The following is a 23,129-nucleotide window of genomic DNA, read 5'->3' on the forward strand; positions in this document are numbered from 1 at the left end:
CCCATTCAGTAGATCTTACCAAGGTCCTCTATCCTGAATGACACACTACTTGTACCTATAGCTGTTTGAATGCCTGTAGCAACTAGTCTATCCACCAGCACACTTAACTTCTCTTTCCACTGGGGACATTTTCAGCTTACCAAGAATTAGTTGTATTTCTCCACAAACCTGCTTGTCGGGGGTTGTGCTTTCAATTTGTAATAATCTAATTTAATTAGATATTGCTTAAGCTAGTGAAATATGATGCGTGAAATTAAAGCTGTTGTCTCCTATGAAAACACAGATAAGGTAAATATTTGAAAAAACTGTTACTAAATGAAGTTGTAGATGAGAACATTATAAAAATTAGAGAAAACATTGTAGAAAGGACCCTCTTTTCATTTAGTATTAGAGACCACAGGAAACCATGTCTGGGGACTGAGAACAGAGGAGAGATTCAAGGCATTAGAGTTAGTCTGGATAATTATAAAGTCTGCAGCTGTGCTGAGCGCTTATAATTTTCTGTGGGATATGTATTTTGGGCCATAGGACCCCTCACATTTTTGTTTTACAGAGGAAAAGACTGATGGACTTCAGTACATACAATTTAACATATGCATGTTTAAAAAATTAATACATAAAAGAAAAGTGATCACTGTGAGAAAATTTGTAACATATGCAACAAAGAGTTATTGCGGAGAACATGTAAAGAACTCCTTTACAAATCAATAGAAACAACACATCGGAAAAATAGTCAAAAATATGAATAGACGTACTTAACAACTAGGTAAATATGAATTTTAAAATTATTTTTATGTTTTGGCCATCTGAATGGCAAAAATTAAGAGGTTAATAAATTACACTCCATATTGTTGAAGAGGAACTAAAGAGCCTCTTTGATGAGGATGAAGGAGAAGAGTGAAAGAGCCAGCTTAAAACTAAATATTAAAAAAACTAAGATCATGCCATCTGGCCCCATTACTTCATGGCAAATAGAAGGGGACAAAGTGGAAGTAGTAGCATATTTCCTCTTCTTGGACTCTAAAATCACTGCAGAAGTGACTGTAGCCATGAAATCAGAAGACGTTCGCTTCTTGGTGGGAAAGCAATGACAAACCTAGACAGTGTATTGAAAAGCAGAGACATTACTCTGCTGACAAAGGTCCATATAGTCAAGGCTATGGTCTTCCCAGTGGTCATATATGGCTGTGAGAGCTGGAGTGTAAAGGAGGCAGAACGCCAAAGAATTGATGCATTCAAACTGTGGCACTGGAGAAGACTCCTGAAAGTCCCCTGGACAGCAAGGAGATCAAACCAGTCAATCTTAAGGGAAATCAACCCAGAAAACTCGTTGGAAGATGCTGAAGCTGAAGCTCCAGTATTTTAATCATCTGAGGTAAACAGCTGACTTGCTGAAAAAGCCCCTGAGGCTGGGAAAAATTGAGAGCCGAAGGAGAAGAGAGAATCAGAGGATGTCATGGCTGGATGGCATCACCGATGAAATAGACATGAACTTGGGCAAACTTTGGGAGATGGTGTGGGACAGGGAGGCCAGGCGTGCTGCCATCCACAGGAGTCACAAAGAGCTGGACGTGACTAGGCAACTGAACAGCAACGTTGTTGAAGACGGGGTAAAATGAACACTTTCCTACACTTTTGAACAGTGAGCTTGCACTGCAAGTGATGGCCCAACTGTGTGAACTTTTGATGACTTGCTATTAGTACAAAAGACAGACAGGGTTCAGCATAAAGGAAAAGATGTTAGTTCCCTGGTTGAGGGTTGAACAGGCTAATTTACTCTTACTTGTTGGGTGTTGATCAGTAGCCCTGATCCACAGTAGATGTGTGAAGCTTCTTGCTTGAAAGGAACTGAAGTCTTTATTGTATTTCCTCTCCAAATCCTCTTTCTTCTTTAAAGACCTTACAATTGGAATAATACAGATTTTACTTTCTCAAGGAGACACTTACTGTCTAACTTCTCAAAACCTTATCTAGCCACATGTTTAATTGGATTTATATCTTTCCATTTTCCTTCTTTTAAATTTGATATTACTGTCTTCAGTATATCTAACAGAATTTTTCCATATTCCTACAACCATATTACACATTATTAATTTCCACTTGTTAGTAATTTTCTAAACTAAATCCTTTACCATATTCATTAATGAAAAAACTTTTGCAATCTTAAACACAATTTATATTTAAAATGTAAAATATTTAAAATTGAACACATAAAGAGATATTATTCAAAAATTAGAATATTATTTTGTTTTCCACTGCAACAGATACAGGATTGCTTATTATTTTAGCTTATTTAAAATTTTTATTTTACATTGGAGTATAGTTGATTTACTGGATTGCTTATTATTTTAAAAGTGAAATAAAATTTTCTGTGGGGGTTGGGTGGGGAGGGGCACTTCCCATCCTCAGGACTCCTGAGGGAAAATAAATTATTGAGTAATAAATTACTTATTTATTTTTTTAAATTAATTTTTATTGAAGTATAAAAAGCGAAGTAGATTTCTAAATAGAGATCCATGTATTAATATCTTGTCTTAATTCAGTGTATCAAATACTGTGATTGACTTTGTTTTCAAATTCCATATGTATATTTTTTAAATCTTAGTGACAAAATTGCCACTGGGTCCTTTGATAAGACTTGTAAACTATGGAGTGTAGAAACTGGAAAATGTTACCATACCTTTAGGGGTCATACAGCAGAAATAGTGAGTATATTTTATTATATTTTTATGTTGTCATTGCTTTTGTTTTTGCTTTGTTTTACTTTTCTATTTTTATCCTTTTCAGTAGATCTTATTTTTTAGAGAAGTTTGAGGTTGACAGAAAAATTGAGTGGAAAGTGCAAGAATTTCCCATATATCCCTCCACCTCTCCTCCAAGGCACGCCCATTGTCAGCGTTGCCACCAGGGCAGCACGTATATGGCAAGGGATGAGTTTACATTGGCGCTTCACATCGTTGTTATTTCTTCTTAGGATTCATTGCAAAAGTAGTTGTTATACCTTTATAACTAATTTAAAAATCTGTTATTTTAAATTTCTCTATATTATATATGATGGTGTTTATATCATTCACAAACTACTCTAGTTTTAATATCTTGCAGATACTGTCAAAGACTCATATCCTGCATTGACTAAAAATAATGAGATAAGTGTATGAGTACAATAGCCAATCTGATGTCTTTTTCATTGACTTTAGAGAATTGACTTGATTGAGGATTGGCAGACTTCTTAAAATAGCTTTTAAACTAACTTTTTACACCATGTAAAATATCTAAGCTGATTGTTTCCTGGATAAAATTAGAACTCAGATTTGCATAAGTAGTTTGATACTCTAAATCGCTTTCACTATTGGGAAGCCTTCATCCTTAACTAATTCTGTGTTAAATGTCTTACAACAATTAGTGAGATCATTTGTACCCTGTGGAACAACTGATAGCTTTTAAAGAGTTTGCTTATTTTAGGAGTAAAATTTATTTATATTCATTCTTCATATTTGTTGTATTTTCATCCAACAAGAGCTATGTTCAAGGTACTTTGCTGGGGATGCTGCAGTGAAAAATTATACAGTTTTTTTTTTTACATGTATTAGCTTAGTTGTTCCTCGTAACACCCCTAAGGGGTAGCTATTTCTCCATTTTTCAGTTGAGGATGCTGAGGTATACAGAGCTTAAGTAACTCGCACAAGGTCATAAGAAAGACAGAATCCTCATTTTCATAGTGTGGCCGTGTTTCCACACTCCCTTGGAATTTTGAAGGTTTTCTTTTTTTTTATAGTTCCTAGGAAGACATTCATATTTTGGAATCAACGACATCAACCCAATGAATATTTGCTAAGTACTGACTGTGTGAAGCCCTGGTCTCTGTGTGGGGGGCCAAACTGTAGTTCTTGGCCCTCAAAGATTTTGTAGTTTTCTAGAGAGAGTAGAGGTGTCCATGGTTAAGTTCAAAGATGTATTGTAGGTGGGCTAGAAGTTGGTGTGAAGTTCAGTTGAGAGCACAGAGGGAACAGCCAAGCCTCCTTGGCCAGGAGAGGTATTCAGGGAAGACTCTGCAGAGAAGCGGCAGGTGCATTCCGGGCAGAGTGAGCTGCACCAACAAATGCCCAGAGGAGGTATGTAACCATGGTACGTGCTTGAGAACTCAGGAGGCTGAGTGTCCAGAGCAGCACTTCCCCAGCTTCACTGCACAGAAAGTGCTTATATGGAGATACACACACTTGTAAGCACTGCCTGCCCACAGTCAGAGGTGATGGGCAGGGATCCCAGGTGTTGCCCAAAGGTGTCAATGACTTAGCATATGTGTTGACCTGCAAGGTTAGATCCCAGTCTTTGTGTGATGGAAGTAGGGGAGGCAGGAGAGGCTACACTGCAGATCTATAGAGGGTCTTAAATGCTGTGCTAAGGAACTGGGACTTTATCCTGGGGATATTGCCATACTGTTGAGAGTTTTCACCTGAGAGGGGGCATGGTCAGTTTTTGCATTTGGAGAAGATGGTTCTTTTGCCATTGTGTAGGAGACATGGGGGGAGGATAAAATGAGAAGTATGAGCCAGTGGGGATCTGGTAACTATGCAAAGAAAGATATCAAAGCCCTGTGGTGAGAAGAATGTGAGAGAAGTCAAGGGGTGGGAGGGGTAGGGCTGGGTTACCAGGGAGATATGAGGCACGAAGGAAGAAAGTATTTAGGATGATTTCCTGATTTCAGACCTGGGCAACTGACAATGTCATTCACCAAGTCTGTGCATAAGAGAGAAACAGGTTTCTTCATTTGATTTGCATGTCTGAGACAGGGTGATAAAATCTCCGTGTGTGATGTCCAAAAAGAGGCATCCATTTGGCAGTTGGCTCTTTGGGGCTGAGCTGAGCAGTAAGGTCTGGGTAAAAGACATGGATGTGTGAGTCACTGGCATCTGGGTGGCAGTAGAAACCACCAAACAACTGAAAAGTTCCCAGTGGGAAAGGTAGACTATGAGGAGAAAACTGGCGGGATCCTGGAAAGATGGAGAAGAGAAACTTTAAAAAGATACAACAGAAGAGATAAGAAGTAAGAGGAAAAATGCAGAGCATTATCAAAACAGTCAAGAAGGAAGAAAATATCAGTAACCTCAAGGAGGTTAAGTGAGATGACCAAGACCAACCAAGCCTCTCAACTGGACATTTATCCAGAGTGGTCCCAGTAGAGAAGATGGGAAGCGAGTGCCGGTAGACAATTTTTCCAAGGAATTTCGTTGTAATGGGAAATAATGTTAGTTTAAAAAGGGACAGATATTGTCAAGGGAGAATTTGTTTTCATGTGGGAAGAACTCAAGCATGTTTATAGGCTATTGGGAAGGATCTAGTTTAGAGTGAAAGGAAAGTTGGTGAGAGCATCTCCCCATGGAGCACAGGGAATGCAGTGTCTTAAAATGGCAGCAATCTCTCTGAATCTGAGACTCGGGGAGAGGAAAGTGAGGGTCAAGGGAGGAAGTTCCCACCAGACAGGTAAGGTTTTTTCAGGGAAGTGTTAGGAGGCAAAGTTATCTGATGAGCAGGAATAAAGATGGGAGTGTAGTCAAGAGTAGGGAATGGTAGAATGTACTGAGTCAGAGGCATGTTGGGCAAAGTAGGGAATGGTACTGAGGTCACATTTGAGGATGGAAGGCATGAATGAGCAACACTAGTTGTCTGCCATGCTGCTTTCTTAAACTACCTTGGTTGAGTGATGAGGTAGGGCTGGCAAATGAGTGGATAAATACAAGTAAATAAATCCCAGGTTAATACAAGTTGTTAGGAGATTTGTGAAGGGTGCAGGTGGAAGATGGGGGTAGGAGTTTTGGGCATGCTGGCAAGAGTGATTCTCCAGGTGTCAGTTGACTGGGGCATGATGGACCAGGAGAAAAGAGAGGGGTTTACATGAGATGGAAGTCATCCTGCAGCGGGTAAAGGGTCTGGGCTTGGTGAAGAAGACAAAAAGCAGAAGTACTAGGAAATTGTAACTAGAGATTGGTGTATCAGGAGTGAATTTCCTAGAGGAGGTGATGCCAAGGTCAGGGTGTAGCCATGGGGGTGACTACAAAAAGGAGTCTGGGATCATGGGTCCAGGGGTGTTGGATGAATGGCCCACAGGAAGGGTACTGGGGACTTGGAACTGAGACTGTTAAGCCAATAACCAAAGTCCTAAGCAAGTGAGGGGATGTGATTGAGAGGAATATAGGAGCCAGAGGGACTTCTCTGATGGTCCACTGCTCTTCCACTGGAGGTGATGTGAGTTCAGACCCTGGATGGGGAACTAAGATCCCACATGCCCCGAGGCGTGGCCAAAAAGTGAAAACAAATAAACAAAAATGGAAGGGAGCCAGACAGCATGAATCTCAAAGGAATGGGCTTTGCTTTTGTTCTTGATCTTCTGTGGTCTAGAAGTGACTAAGGGGAACCAGTGCCCCTCCAAGCCTGAGCTGGGTGATGTGGAGAACAGCAGCCTCTGCTCAAGCAGAGAATGCTTCTGGGTCAACCTGCAGATGGATGGCTACTCATATCTGGTATTTTGCCTACTTATCTGTGCAAAGAATTAGGCTGAATTTGCTAAGGGAGTTGCAGCTTCAAGCTTCTGTATAATAGGATTAACAATCTGAAACACTATCTTTCTAAAATCTCTCCCATTTCATGTAATTCAGGTATGTTTATCATTTAATCCTCAAAGCACAGTGGTGGCTACTGGAAGCATGGACACGACAGCCAAGCTGTGGGACATTCAGAGTGGAGAGGAAGTTTTCACCTTAACAGTATGTTACTAATGTTAATAACTTTAAAACCTTTACATTTTCATTAGCTGTTCCTTTGGATAAGCTTTTTACCTGAGTCTTTTTTTAAATTGGTACTTTTATTACAAAATGAACTCTAAGTTAGAAGATGTTTTTGAGCAATTGGTTTTCAGACTGCAGTAAAAAAGTGTTTCAGTTGGTTTGCTGGCTATTCCCAAACACTTAAATGGGCACATTGGATTTTGGGCTTTTTAAAAGCCCATAAAAAAGCCTGATGGGCCTTTTACTTCAACTAGCTTCAGTCTATAAAAGGTAGTGGCTATTGCTTAAAACCTATGGTCATCTACCTGGTTAGAAGCAGAGGATGTGGAGACTGGCACCTTTTGGAAGAGGCAGAACTGGAGGAACCTGCCAGAAAATGTCTTTAAAGAATGACTTTTAACTCCCTTCTTCTCTAACCTCCAGTCCCAGAAGCTTCCTGTATCACAAAGAATGAAGTATAAGGGGCAAGCGGAAGGAGGTGAAAAGGTCAAAGGGCACTGCCCAAAGAGTGGATGCTGATGTTGTATCTCGGTGGGGGTCCTGTCTGTCTCCACCACACGTCCATTCAGCACCATCCTTGACGCTACCCTCCACTTCTTCCTGTCCCAGCTAAACGAAAAAGGGTGATTCCCAGTGGCAATAGGTGGGAACAGTTGAATGGGAAATCACGTTATCCTATTCTTCTGAATTATAAATGGATTTAAAAAATAGAACCCATTTTATAGGTGAGCTTTTTCTCAGAAAGCTTAAAAAAGGACTAGAAAAAGAGAGGAAAAACAGTGCTTTTAACTGACAGCAAGAGTTTTTCTTTATTAAATGAGTGTCTTGTTCTAGTTACATAAGCATATTTTTCACATCTTCACCTTCATCAGTTTTGTGCATTGGGCCTCTTCACCACCTCTTCTTTCAGACAAATGCCTAAGAGCATTGGAAGGCATATGTCCTGCTCTGCACACTGTCCAACACCAGGGAATACATTTGTGTGCTCAGAATTTTAATGTTCAGCTCCATTTAATCTTTGTCATTTGGAATCAACCAGAAATTTAATTTGTAAATGAATTTTTTTATTATGAAAAAAGTAACTAAGTGAATTTACTGAAATCATTAAGCAAAATGAAGGCCACATCCAAGCAGAATCTACAGCAGAGGGGGGCCCTTCTTCCCACTGTCTCATACAGTTTGATTCATCCACCCCAGAGGACATCCAGATGAAAGTCAGGCCAAAGGCTAGATATTTATTAATCTATTTCATGTTAATTCACTATAAGAATTTTAGTTTTTAAAACATTAGCTTTATTTCACAAGCTTTTTGTCTTTTGCCCATCACCTATTATTAGCTCATAAAGCATACAGGGTGTTTTCCTGGTGGCTCAGATGGTAAAGAGTCTGCCTGCTATGCAAGAGACCTGGGTTCAATCTCTGGGTTGGGAAAATCCCCTGGAGAAGGGAAGTGCAACCCACTCCAGTATTTTTGCCTGGAAAATTCCATGGGCAGAGGAGCCTGGAGGACTACAGTCCATGGGGCTGCAAACAGTTGGAGATGACTGAGTAAGACTTAAAAAAAAAAATTAGCCCATTAAGCATACAGATCTTTTTAGTGTTTCCACAACAGTATGAATGAAGTCCTTTGATTTCCCAACACATATCCTTTTCTTTTTCTTTTTTTTGTAAAACAGCTTCAGTTCAGTTCAGCTGCTCAGTCATGTCCAACTCCTTGTGACCCCGTGGACTGCAGCACGCCAAGCCTCCCTGTCCATCACCAACTCCCGGAATTTACTCAAACTCACGTCCATCGAGTTGGTGATGCCATCCAATCATCTCATCCTCTGTCATCCCCTTCTCCTCCCGCCTGCAATCTTTCCTAGCATCAGGGTCTTTTCAAATGAGTCAGCTCTTTGCATCAGGTGGCCAAAGTATTGGAGTTTCAGCTTCAGCTTCAGTCCTTCCAATGAATATTCAGGACTGATTTCCTTTAGGATGGACTGGTTGGATCTCCTCAATTTTTACTAAATTTGCAGAATTGCACAACCATCACCAAGACACTAGTGTTCGACCATTTCCATTACTCCCCACCCCCCCTCCCCCAAAATACCCTTGTGCCCTTGGTTTACAGTCTTTCTTTATTCCCACCCCCCAACTGCTAATCTCTCTTCTCCCTATAGAGCTTTGCCTCTCAATGGCAAGCCACTCCAGTACTCTTGCCTAGAAAATCCCATGGATGGAGGAGCCTGGTGGGCTACAGTCCATGGGGTCTCCACGAGTCAGTCGCGACTGAGCGACTTCACTTTCACTTTTCACTTTCAGGCAAAGGAGAAGGAAATGGCAACCCACTCCAGTGTTCTTGCCTGGAGAATCCCAGGGACAGCAGAGCCTGGTGGGCTGCTGTCTATGGGGTGGCACAGAGTCGGACACGACTGAAGTGACTTAGCAGCAGCAGCAGCAGTACTTTCTTTTGGACTGTTATGTGATACATGGGTAGAAATTGTTTCATCTATAGGTATGCATGTGGATATATGCTCTTTTCCTAGGGACACTCAGCTGAAATCATCTCCTTGTCCTTTAACACGTCAGGAAACAGGATCATCACAGGCTCTTTCGATCACACAGTTACAGTGTGGGAGGCTGCTACTGGAAGGTATCCTTGATTTTTAAGAATTTCTTTAAAACCTGGATCAGAAGATTAAGACAACACTTGCTATTGATCAGCTTAATATTAAACCTATTAACTGTGCCTTGGATTTCATAGGAATAGGGCAAATTGGAAGCAAATCAGTTCATTCTTTAATGATATTTCTTTTTTATTTTATTTTTAATTGGAGGATAATTGTTTTACAATATTGTGTTGGCTTCTGCCTTACAACAACATGAATCAGCCATAGGGCTTCCCTGGTGTCTCAGGTGGTAAGGAATCTATTGGCAGTGCAGGAGACCTGGGTTCTGTCCCTGGGTTGGCAAGATCCTCTGGAAAAGGGAATGGCAACCCACTCCAGTATTCTTGCCTGGAGAATTCCATGGACAGAGGAGCCTAGCAGGCTAAAATCCATGGGGTCGCAAAGAGTCGGTTCTGATGGAGCAACTAACACTTTCACTTTCATGCATGTATCTCCTTCCTCTTGAGACTCCCTCCCAACCCCCAGCCCATCCCACTCCTCTAGGTCTTCACTGAGGACTGAATTGAGCCCTGTGTGTTAATACAGCAACTTCCCACTGGCTATCTATTTTGCATATGGTAATGTATACGTTTCAATGCTCCTCTCTCAATTCGTCCCTCTCTCTCCTTCCTCCTGCTGTGTCCAAAATCTTTTCATTATGTCTCTATTCCTGCCCTTCAAATAGATTCATTGGTACCATTTTCTAGATTCCACATATACGTATTAATATATAAAATTTGTTTTTCTCTTTCTGACTTACTTGGTATATATGCTTCCTCAGAATTCTGAGCAAATAATGGCAAACAGCAACATAAAGGAGAATGTTAGCAATAGCCTGGTTATATAGCTATTATTTATTCTATGTACTGTGTAATCAAATGTCAATGACTTGTCTTTAGGGTCAGCATGGAAATCATGAATAAATAAAATCATGGCTAATGATGCAAATTTAATTTAGTCCAAGAACTTCAATTTTCTCCCTAATTATTTTTGGTTCTAGTTGCTAAGAAGTTAACTAAATTAGCTTGTTTGTGTTGTAAAACTCCACTCAGTTTTCAGGGATCCCAATTAAGATGCATGCATTGAGAAGGAAGGGTTCTTAGACAACTGATGGATAGTTTCTGAACTACAGAGGGGTCCACCCATCAGGTGTACAATTAGTTCCAGGATTCAGATTATCCATGCCTTTCTGAAGCATTGTCTTAAGTAATGTTGTTATTTTGGGTTGTTTGAATTTTCATTATGTGCTTATGTGAGTCGCTCAGTCGTGTCTGACTCTTTGTGACCCCATGGACTGTAGCCCACTAGGCTCCTCTGTCCATGGGGATTCTCCAGACAAGAACACTGGAGTGGATTGCTATGCCCTTCTCCAGGGGATCTTCCCAACCTAGGGATCGAACCCAGGTCTCCTGCATTGTGGGCAGATTCTTTACCATTTGAGTTAGCCAGGAAGCCTACTTGAGTTTCCCAGGAAGCCTACTTAAGCCTAAAATTTTAAGTATATTTTTGTTGAGATGAAATTAAGAGGCTAGTTGACTCTTTTTGAGCTACAGTTAAGCCATCACAGATATTTTGTGAAAACTGAAATTCACCTTGTACACTGATGGCTTGACATCTTTCTTTGTCCACATATCCTGAATGAATGCATCTTTCACCAGTCTGAACCGTTTCTGTTTTGTAGGAAGGTGTATATCTTAATCGGACATTGTGCTGAGATCAGCAGTGCCTTGTTCAACTGGGATTGCTCTCTGATATTAACTGGCTCTATGGACAAAACCTGCAAGGTAAACTCGAGAAATACCTTTGCTTTATAACTCTTGTGTCTGGGCTCTGTACTGTGTCAAGTATTCATTGCAGCATTAACAACATTTTAAAGGTGCTAGAAAATTAAGATATTAATTTATCCAAAAATTGGTAATTTTAAGTTTCAAATTGATGATCCTACAAGTTTGAAGGATTTATGATGTAAAATAGCTTTGATGATTCAAAGGTATTAAAAGATCTTTTTTATCAGAGAACATTTGCTTTATATTGTTGTGTTAGTTTCTGCTATACAGCCAAGTGAATCACCCACACATATACACATATCCCGTCTTTTTTGGATTTCCTTCCCATTTAGGTCACCACAGAGCACTGAGTAGAGTTCCTTGTGCTAAAATATCTTATTTTATGAAGGCACATTATCTTTGTTTAATGTCTCTCTATTCCTTTATTAAACTTCCATTAGCATAAACTTCAAGAAGTCTCAACATGACGTCTCCCTGCCTTTGTGTTTCTGTTGCTAAGAGCTTATGCTCTAGAATTATTATTGGATATATAGATTGTATATTAAATGTATTATAATCCGAGTGTACTTTTTATTTCTTAGCATTGTAGTTTTAGATCAAGCTTTTTATTACTTGATGACCTTCATATGAAAAGAGGTTGCTTCTACTCCATCAGTGAAGCATGCACTTTGAGATTTTTTTTTCCTAAAATAGTGACAGATTTGTATTCTGAAGTCTGTCTTTGATCTTCTCTGTGTCAAAAGCTTGCCTTGTTAGATGGTTGGTTGCAGTCTCTGGTTGTGAATCAAAAGAAAATGAACAAAAAGTGAAAATTACACGCATGAATTTGGTACAGTTTATTTAATCAGCTGTAAACATGTCATAATGACTACTGGCCATCTTTGTGTGTTAGAGAGAAAGTCATAGTCTTCATCATTTTTTTTTAAATTGTAGCTATGGGATGCTGTAAATGGAAAATGCATGGCAACATTAACAGGCCATGATGATGAAATACTAGACAGCTGTTTTGATTACACCGGAAAGCTTATTGCAACTGCTTCAGCCGATGGTAGGTAATCTGCTTGTACATTTAATTTATGGAGGGATTTATGTTTTGTTTAATAAACATAGGTGAGTCTGCATCATAAGTCATCTCCCTGATGACCAGCTATGATAGAAACGACATGTGCCTCATCTCTATGATGCCCATGCATGTCACTACACTGTGTCTGTATCATATTCTTGATATTGCATGCAATGCTGTAGAAGGTTTGTATCGCCTCCTTGACAACCACATATGATGTTAAACTATATCTCTATCATCTTCTTGATAACTATATATATGCATGTACTATATGTGTTAGTACATCTCGGGTCATCTCCCTGATGACCATGCATTATGCTACCCTATGTTGTTCTCATCAGCTTGACTGTTATCAATGGTGATATAATAAATCTGCATTTTCTCCTTTATGATCACATGTACTGCTCTACCGGAGAAGGCACTGGCACCCCACTCCAGTACTCTTGCCTGGAAAATCCCATGGACAGAGGAGCCTGGAAGGCTGCAGTCCATGGGGTCACTGAGGGTTGGATACGACTGAGCGACTTCACTTTCATGCATTGGAGAAGGAAATGGCAACCCACTTCACTGTTCTTGCCTGGAGAATCCCAGGGACGGGGGAGCCTGGTGGGCTGCCGTCTCTGAGGTCGCACAGAGTCGGACACGACTGAAGTGACTTAGCGGTAGCGGTGCTGCTCTACAATGTCTAGCAAATCTTCATGATGAGCATATATAATTCTGTGCTACCCCTCATCTTCTTGAGTACCACTTATGAGTCTACGCTATGCCCATGTCATCTTACTGATAACCACAGTCAGATGCTATACTGTCTAATCATCTTGACAGCATGTATAGTTTTATTCTTTGTCTGCATCATTTTCTTGACAATAACAAATGAAGTTATGCTATATCTACATCCTTTTAAAATAAGTATGTATGTTGTTATTGTCTGGCCTTCCCTGTTGTCTCAGTGGTAAAGAACCCACCTGCCAATGCAGGAGATGCGGGTTTGATCCCTGGACCAGGAAGATCCCCTAGAGAAGGAAATGGCAACCTACTCCGGTATCTTGCCTGGGAAATCCCGTGGGCAGAGGAGCCAGGTGGGCTACAGTCCAAGGGGTCACAAAAGTGTTGGACAACAACGAAGTTATGCTCTAGCTATGTCCTTTAAAATTATGTATGCCACTATGCTGCTGGTTATCTCACTGATGACACTAGATTGTGCCATAAGATGTTCATGTTGTCACCTTGACAACCATATATGATGCAGTGCTGTGTGTGCAAAGTCTGTTTAGCAAGCACATGTGATGCTATATTATCTCTTTGATAACTATATCTCTTTGATAATTCCACATGATGAATGTCTGTGTGCATGTACTTTCCTCAAAAGCTCAGTGTGATGCTTTACCTTGTTTTATCATTTCCTTCGCCATCATGTGGAGTGCTGCCCTATTTCGCATCATCTCCTAGACAACTGTGTGTGATGACTCAGTTTGCTTCATATTCATGGAGGCCATGTGTGGTGCTGCAACATATCTGTGTCATCTATTGATAACCACATATGTTGCTACGCTGTATATGTGTTATCTCCCTACAGGCCACAGATGACTATGTCTCCATTATCTGCTTGAAGGCTTGTGTGATGCTACCCTATGTTTTTTCATCATCTTGAGAAGCACACATCATGCTATACTAAAGCTGTGTTATCTCTACGGTAACTACACACACAATGCACACCGTGTCTGCATCAACATTCTGACTGCCATGTATGACCCTACATTACACTTGAATCATCTTATTGATGGTCATGGACCATGCTACGCTATGTCTGTCTCATCTCCTATATCCTTGTGATCTTCTTATAAGTAACCCATGACACTATGCTGTATCTAGGTCATCTCCCTGATGAACATGTGCAATACTACACTCTATCTGCATCATTCTTCTGATCACATTTGACCCTAAACTATGTCTGTGCCATGTCCCTCATGATGCCATCATGCTTGATGCCCTCCTATGTCTACATCCTCTCTGTGATAACCACAGGTGACTCTGAATCTGTCACCCGCTGTGAGTGCATGTCCTGCTACTCTACGACTGTGTCATTGACCTGACAATGTGAGCAAGCTTTCACTCTAAGTCACCTCTCTGATAGTCATGTATGCTGCTGCTGCTAAGTCGCTTCAGTCGTGTCCGACTCTGTGCGACCCCATAGACGGCAGCTCACCAGGCCCCACCGTCCCTGGGATTCTCCAGGCAAGAACACTGGAGTGGGTTGCCATTTCCTCCTCCAATGCATGAAAGTGAAAAGTGAAAGTGAAGTCACCCAGCTGCGTCCAACTCTTAGCGACCCCATGGACTGCAGCCTACCAGGCTCCTCCGCCCATGGGATTTTCCAGGCAAGAGTACAGGAGTGGGTTGCCATTGCCTTCTCCGGTATGATGCTACACATATGTTTAATTCCCTTACTGAACATATGTGACTACATCATGCTTGTATAAATCCTTAATAGCTTTTTAAGAAATTCTGGCAAAAATCAAATGCTGTTTCTAGGCTGTTTCTGTTCACTTCTTTGCCTATATTTGCTCCTTGTGACTAGCATACTTTTAAGTAGCTACTTTGTGTTATAATCAGTTGTAGAATTTTGCCTGTGATTCCTTTTTATTACAGTCTTTATTACTGTCTCACTCTTCAAAATTATATTTGCAAACTGTTCTCTTACTCATTAGGACTTTTCAAAGGTGATCCTTTGATCATACACACATTTTTTTTTTGCATCCTGGAATACAAACACCCTGAATCTGGAGAATTTTATTTTTTAAACTAACTACTTATTTTCTCATCTTCTCACAGATCTTGGCTTTTAAAAATCATCCCTTAAAAATAATGAATCTGCCCTTTTCATTTTAAATATCATTCTCATTTATACAAAAGAATCTGTTTATTAAATATACATGGAGTGTCTACTTTGTGCCAGGAATTCTTTAGGAACACAGGATATATCGATGGAAAAAAGAGATGGGCATCTCTTCCCTCCTAGAGCTATGTTTCGAAGGGGGAGACCACAAACAATACCATACATGTGTCTTATATAGAATATTAGGTTATATAGAATGTCAGGAGTTGTCAGTGGTATAGGGGAAGAAACAAGCAGGAACAAGTGATCAGGATGCTGAGGGATGGACATGAATAAAATATAAGCTCAATTCTTTTAGTTTTGTCCTTTATCATCTGCTGTTTTCTCTAGCAGTGATTCTGTTCTTTCCTTTCTTCAATAGCATATTACTTTCAAAAAATATCTTTCTCTTTTGGTTTGTGTTGTAAACCTCTTCTCATTCTGTCCCTCCTAAGAAGCCTTGATGTTTAGAGCCATTTTTTATTTACCTTTGGTCTTTGCTCCTCATTCGCATCTTAAAATTTGATCTCATTCAACAGAGTTAGTTGCCTGTACGGCTACAAGCTGTTTCTTTATATTTATTGCCTCTTTCACCTTCACTGGAGTTACTCTCAAGGCTGAATTTCTTTGATGTCTTATTCATAGTTCTATCTTATAAAAAATTGCAATGTCAGGCTATATTATTTTTGTGTTTTCTGAAACTTAAAAATACTTCTGCAAAATTTGATGTATTAGTCTATACTACATATTTTTGTCTTATTCACAAACTCTTAAAACAAGTGGATCACTTTCCTTTAAAGCTTTTGAAATATCCAATGAAGTAGCAACATTATATTTTAATCATATTAATTCTACTATAGCAATTTTTGTCTACTTCCTCCTGAAGTTGTCAGAGAGGAAAGTTAAAAATTAAGATATTTTGCTTCTCTCTAAATGGAAATTAAGTAACCAAAATTCCCTATCTTTGCAAATTTTACCTTGATTTTATACTTTGTGTTGAGACAGCATCCTTCACCTGGCCAGATAAATTTTAATTTTTTAATGGCAACAATTTTATTACTTCTGTTTTTCCTCCTTCTATGCTTATGTAATGACTCTATTCTTTAATTATAAGGAAATGTTATATCTATCCATCCATCCATTTGTCTATCTATCCTTCATCCATCTACCCATCCATCCATCCATCTATCCATCTATCCATCTACACATCCATCCATCCGTCTACCCATGCATCCATGCATCCATCAATCCATCCATCCTACATCTATTTATTGAGTGTTTAATACGAGTTTGGCATTTCTAGGCACTGGATATACAGCAGGGAACAAATCATTCTATTTGCCTTTTCTGTTGAAAAGGTTTTCCTAGCACCTATTCTTCATTCTTTGTAAGTAGTGGCTGCTGACCCCTCTCAGAAGGCCTCTTGTGTCTTCTGTAACCTTAGACTTATATTTGGTGTTTGATATTAGTCTTGCTGTTTATTTCTGTAGGTAATCAGAATCATCAAAACTTGTTGTGAGTCCCCATTTCTTCTCCTTAAAATTTGATTCTTTTTGATTTCCTGTCTCTGCACCTCCATCTATCTTGGAACCTAGTGTCTCTTCTAATAAGCTGGGGCTAGAGAGATGCTTCTTTCCCCCGTTCTTCTCCTGTAGTGGGATCAGCTTGCATTTATAGTATTAAGTGTCTGGCTCTCACCACAGGCAAGAAGACAAACTTAGCACAGAGCTTATATGTCAGAGGGATAGATATTTAGATAATTCAAGTCATGTGGCCCCAATTCCTGCATTTCTTATGAATTTATATATATCTCCACTCCTCTCAAAAAGGAACAGCAAGAATTTTCAGTGCGGCCACAAGAAAATGTGTTACCAAATTGGAAGGTCATGAAGGAGAAATTTCAAAGGTGAGTTGCTTTTCTCGTTTGGAGCAATTTATTTATTTTCAAAAATAAGCATCAAGCTTAATACAAATCAGTCTATTGTCATTGATAGTACCGAGGTTTTGCCCAGTTATCTCATTCTTTGTAGAAATCAGTTACCTGAAGAGTAAGTTTTCAAATGTGCCCTCAAACTCAGTGTAATAAAATGATTTCTAAAACCTTTTACAAAGTATAAAACAGCATTCTCCTCAGCCATAAAAAAAGTTTCAATTAACAAAGGATACTCATTAAAGCTATTCAGAAGCTAGTAAAGTGCTTTTCCTGGTTCTAGTAAACACACCCCTTTTATATTATGAAAAAGAACAGGCTGCACAGCAAATTTCAAGTGTCCTGTAGATCACATGCCATTGAGGAAGCATTTCCTAGAAGTATTTACCACTTACAAAAGTTAAAAATGACCTATCTTGAAACTTGAAAGCTGTAGTTTAGGATTTCATATGAACTCCTCCCAAAAGCTTATCCATGCAGTACAGCCATCCAGTCAGTGATCTGAGGTTTAGAGATGTCCTCAGAAAATTGTAGAGAAGGCTGGGACCAGTGACTCTCACCCCCAGCTCAGCCCAATTCCCTGGTCTCGTGCCTAAGATGAGATTTTTCATTCTTTTTAATCAGCTCAATGGATTCACGTCTCTGCAGGCTCCCCTGCTATTGGTGGCCCTTGCCCTCCTGGCCATCAGGGTTGGTCTCTTAGACATTGCCGAGAACATCCTCTGCGTTAGGCTGGGAGGCCCGGGAGATTGGTAGTACGAGGGCTGAGGGATGTGGCCATGGGAAACAGGCCACAAAGAGAGACTGTGCTATGTTTCTGAGTGTCTGGCGTGGCACACTCAACAAATGCACATGTTTTTGTGTGTGTATGAGTAGAAAGAGTTCTCAGACTCTACATTATTGCATTTTATGCTTGTTAACTGATATATTACCTATTGAATTGCCATCCAGTAATGGCATTTCTATGGGGTGCCAAGCTAAAGCATTCTTTCATTCATTTTGAGAGCTCCCACTATGCTAGGTATCATGCTGGGCCCTGGTGACACTGTGATGAAAAAAGCCATGACCTTGGGGCTTGCCCTCCTCAAACCTATAGTCACGGAGGAAGTGACCCACATCACCATCTTCTCATGATTTAGGAAAGGTTATAAATACGACCTCCAGAGGAGCTGAGGACTGACAGTTTTCTCTGCTGCTCACATACCATGTGACAATGCCTGGCCCGTTGGGGCTCTCAAGCCCACATGGATGGAAACTGCTGCACTTTGGGTAGCAACACAGAAAGTCCTCTCCTGTGGACCCTGACATTCTGTGCCACAGATTGAAGGACCATCTCTACACTCGTGATGACAGAAAGTTGGTCTATAGAAGTGACACCGAGGTTTGGGTGTGAAGATGCCTGACTTGTGTTCTCATCCACACTGGGGCTCTGCCTCTTGGTTTGAGTGGAGAGGTTGGTGTCAACAGCCTTTGCTCCTGAAATAAAAAGAAGCTGGGTGGGGAACACTCAAAGTATAAGGGAGCTGTGGTCTTTATCCTTAGACTTGTGTGTGAGGGGTAGGCAATCAGACACCATTGTCTAGATTTTAATTTTCATGTATTAGTCTCTGCAGTCTTTTTCCCACCCTGAAAGAACTGTTCTAGGTAAGAATAAGTACCAGGCTGGGAAGGTGAACTGGTAACTTAGTGATGTCCGCTTTTTACTAATGAAAAATATACTGGGAATCAAATTAAACCAACCTGTGGTCAATTTTCCCCCCTCTTGCTTGCCTGTAGATTTCTTTCAACCCCCAAGGCAACCGCCTTCTCACTGGCAGTTCTGACAAAACAGCTAGAATCTGGGATGCTCAGACTGGTCAGTGCCTCCAGGTTCTTGAGGGACACACGGATGAGATCTTCTCCTGTGCTTTCAACTATAAAGGCGACATAATCATTACAGGTAGGGGAGAAATAGACCTCATCAACTCAGCTTTCCTTTCAATTGGCTGTTAGAGTTTCTGAGCTGAATACCAAAAGGAGCCCCCTCCTATCCCCACCCTTCTTCCAGGGTCCCTAGCTCACCTGGGGCCATTATTTAGGTTTAGCTGCTTTGCAGGACCTCAGGAGTAGGCTCTGCCTGCGACTATAAGGCTTTGTGAATCCCGAATTTCAATTGCCCCAGACAGGGTAAGAATTTAGTAGCCTGTCTTACTGTTGACTACATATCCCCAGGCATCATCTATCCAGTGGTTAATATTCAGTTGATGGCAGTAAGTCTTAGTAACTAAAACAAGTCAGGACCTGAGTTCTGCAGAGTGGGATTTACAGCCCATTAGAGATTTATTCTTTGAGCAAAACTGTTTTCTCCTTGGATGTCCCCTTGTAACCCATTAATATGTGGGGAAAAGAGCACATGTTGAACATTTTTCCAACCATTAACAATTTATTGTGAGTGAATTATATCAGCAATGTTTCATAAGAACTGGATTAAGAGCAGGTTAGTTGAGATTGTAAAAAAGGGAGAAAATGCCAAGAATATGGCATAACGTGAGTAGGTGCCTCTGGAGGAAACCCTGGCAAGGAGCAGGGTGCTAAATGATAGTGTGGGGTGGGGATACCCACAGGGGAATGAATCTGCTTAACTCTGAATGATTCTCATTGTGTTGAGAAAATTTTTAAATTGCTTAACTGGTCTAAGGAGTTTAATGTCTCATATGCAAACTTGGCTTCATACGTTGGCTGATTTTCTTTATTTTAATCAGACAACTTCAAAGGTGCTGAGAATAATCTCTGCCTTTGCCCTAAAATTCCAGTCCTTTCTACTTAATTATGGATGATTTCTAAAATTACAGATTACTTTCTTCGGGCCTAGGGTTTGTAAGTGTTACTATAATGTAGGTATTCCTAAGACAATATCAGAGTAAATAGCATCAAATCCTTTCTCTTGATGATGAAGGATGTGAGTGGTTGTGACAGAGAACACTGAAGTTGGGGCTGCTTTGTCAGAGGACCAACCTTTCCTAGTCCACCCTGTTTGTGTTAAGCCGGGCCAGCCCTGCAATACCTCTTTCCTCATCCACAGAAGGCCCTGAGGAATTTAGGGAAGGAAGATTAGTTGTTTGTGCCTTGTTTTAATGCTGGCCTTCAAAAGCCTGAGCTCTTTTAAGATATTATTAGTTTATTTAGTATTTCCCAAAGCAAACTCCCGGAGATAGTGAAGGACAAGGAAGCCTGGCATGCTATAGTCGATGGGGTTGCAAAGAGTCAGATATGACTTAGTGACTGAATAATACCAAAAATAAATAAATAAAAGCACCAATATGCTAAATAATGGTCCACTCGATGACAGCATTTATGAGAATGGGAAGTGACATGTCTTCCTTGCCATCAGCAGAGCGCTTTGTTTGAACATGAATCTGCCCTGTTTTCCTGGTGGACCCTGGTGTGGTTAACTGCATGCATTTTCAGTGGGCTGCCTGAGGGTTTAGAATCACAAAATGGAAGCAAACTGTCCAAAGTGGTCAGGACACTTTCAAAAAGATGAGATACCTTTGGGTACAAGGTACAGTCTGCACAGGCTTTTACAGCCCCCACACTGCTTGTATTGATGATACATGTCTGGCACCTGAGGTGGAAAAAATCAGCAGCGCCCAGCAGTGCTTCATACTGGGGCTGCCATTCCCAGGGCCCAAATGTGGATGGGGTCTCTCGGGAGGAGTGTATCAAGGCTGCTTTGGAAGAGTGTCTATCGCTGTCATGGGGAGCGCAGGAGTTTCACATTTTGACTGACGAGGAGAAAAATCCACTGTAATTTTGAAACAGTCCAAAGTGGAATGTGCTGCTTCCTCATAAACTGATCACTCAAACCTGGAGATGTTCAAAGTCATCATATTTGCCACTTGGTGGCGATGCGTGAAGCGGGACGGGGATAAGCAGAGGGGTGGGTGATGTGGTTGCATTCTCAGGTCCTCTGTAATCCTAAAATGCCGTGAATCTTGCATAGGGGAGTAGACTGTGAATTTGCCCAATTTATGATCAATGGGAAAGAGAAACAAACATATCCCTTCTCCCCAAACACCTGAACTGCTAACGGGCTCTGCAGCTGGACACCCGGGAGCTAGCATATTGAGCACATTGATCATCCACAATGATGCAGAAAATGTCAACCTGTAAACACAGAGAGAGTTAAATGAGTAAAACAAAGAAAAATGACTTTGTGAAATTTGCTTTATTAGGCAGCAAGGATAATACCTGTAGGATATGGCGGTGATTGAAGAGAATCAGTCAACAAAGAAACTTGCCAACCATGGTGATCAAAAGCTGGAGCGTCACACACAGCCAGCAAGCTATTTTGATATTTCAAATGTTTTCTCTTTGTCCACAAATCAACCATGTGTATACTGTTCTTAGTTTCACAGATATGACCATTAAAGTTGATGAAGTTATATCATCCTTGATGTCTGATGAAGATGATAGGAGTGAGCATACTGCTTGGCAAAATGGTTATTTCAATTTTCTTTTATTTCTTGATAGCATCAGCATACTGATAAATGAAACCAGAATGATTTAACAATGTATCTCCTACATTCTACTTTGCAAGCTATTATAATTTCTGTTGAATAAAGTTTCTGGAGAAAATTTCTGTGAATTTGCATGTCTGTATGATGTATGCTTTCTTTCTTATGATGAGAACTTCAATGATGTACTCTTTCAGCAGCTTTCAAATATGCAGTACAGATTTATTAACTATAGGAACCATGATGTACATGACACCCCCATGACTTACTTATTTTATAACTGGAATTTTGTATCTTTTGATCCCCTTCATCCATTTTTGCCTCAGTTCTCTGTATAAGTTCAGTGTTTTTTTTGTTTGTTTTAAATTCCACATATGAGTAAGATCACATGACATTTATCTGTCAGACTTATTTCATTTTAGTCTTATGCCCTCAAGGTTCATCTGTGTTGTGGCAAATGACAAGATTTTTCTTTTTTATGGCTGTATAGTGTTCCATTGTGTGTGTGTGTGTGTGTGTGTGTGTGCGTGCACGTGCATTTTCTTTATCCATTTTTCCATCTTGACTATTGTAAATAATGTTTCAGTGAACATAGGGGTGGATATAACTTTTTCAGTTAGGGTTTTTGTTTTCTTCAAACATATAATCAGAAGTGGAATTGCTGGATTATATTATATTTTTAATTTTTGTGAGAACCCTCCATGCTACTTTCCATATTGGCTTTACCAATTTAAATTCCAACATTTTTTAGGAGGATATGTAAGTTTGGAATGTGATTAGAAGTTTTAATATTTATTTAGCTATTGTACTTTTTTTCAGCTCAGAAAGAAAGAGGCAAATAGGAATAGAAGCTTTATCTTCCTTCCCTCATATTCAAGAATACACCTACTCCTCCTTCCTCCAGTGAAAAAGTTGAGAAAGGACACTGAATAAAATATAGGGAAATATAGAAAAACATATGGGGAAAATAAAATGGATCTCACTTAGTAGCAAATGTATTCTGATTTCATAGTAGACTGGACTGTAAAAAATGCAGACATAGTTTTCTCTGAGGAAAAGCTAAACAGAATATAAATTCAGACTATTGAACTTAAAAATCTGGTTGTTAAACAACTGAGATACCAGAGAAATCATCAAACACCAAGCTGATTGATACTGAAATACTAGACAATGTTTTTAAAAAGGCTTTTCTATGTAAAAGTGCCACAATGCATTTTAAAACTTAATGTTCAACGATAAAGCACAAGATTTATCTTTACAACTGTTATCTGTTACAATGCAGATAGCAGTCCTGATTTTACACTGAGAAAGGTATATCACAGTGAAGTTAAATAATTTACTAAAGACATCAAATATTGGTTAGTGAAGTGGGATTTAGAGCCCAGGGATTCCATTATATTATGTTCTCTGATGCTCCCTGGTGGTCAGGAAAGCCTTTCCTGGCCTTCCCTGATTTATTCAGATGGTAAAGGATCTGCCTGCAATGCAGGAGATGCAGGTTTGATCCCTGGGTCAGGAAGATCCCATGAAGGGAATCGCAGCGCA

General features: G+C 40.0%; 1 protein-coding gene across 1 annotated transcript in view; it reads left to right on the forward strand.

Annotated features, from left to right (window-relative positions):
- DAW1 (dynein assembly factor with WD repeats 1) overlaps positions 1–21,715 on the forward strand; it is a 35,483-nt gene extending 13,768 nt beyond the window's left edge. The window contains exons 6-13 of the mRNA XM_006047109.4: positions 2,606–2,705; positions 6,654–6,761; positions 9,311–9,417; positions 11,115–11,217; positions 12,154–12,268; positions 16,988–17,064; positions 18,865–19,027; positions 21,303–21,715. Of these exons, the coding sequence (XP_006047171.3) occupies positions 2,606–2,705; positions 6,654–6,761; positions 9,311–9,417; positions 11,115–11,217; positions 12,154–12,268; positions 16,988–17,064; positions 18,865–19,027; positions 21,303–21,337 (808 nt within the window). The 3' untranslated portion in view covers positions 21,338–21,715. The remainder of the gene's footprint in view (positions 1–2,605; positions 2,706–6,653; positions 6,762–9,310; positions 9,418–11,114; positions 11,218–12,153; positions 12,269–16,987; positions 17,065–18,864; positions 19,028–21,302) is intronic.
- The last annotated feature ends 1,414 nt before the right edge of the window (positions 21,716–23,129 follow it).

This window comes from Bubalus bubalis, chromosome 2 (assembly GCF_019923935.1).
Source record: "Bubalus bubalis isolate 160015118507 breed Murrah chromosome 2, NDDB_SH_1, whole genome shotgun sequence".
NCBI classification, from domain to species: Eukaryota; Metazoa; Chordata; class Mammalia; order Artiodactyla; family Bovidae; genus Bubalus; species Bubalus bubalis.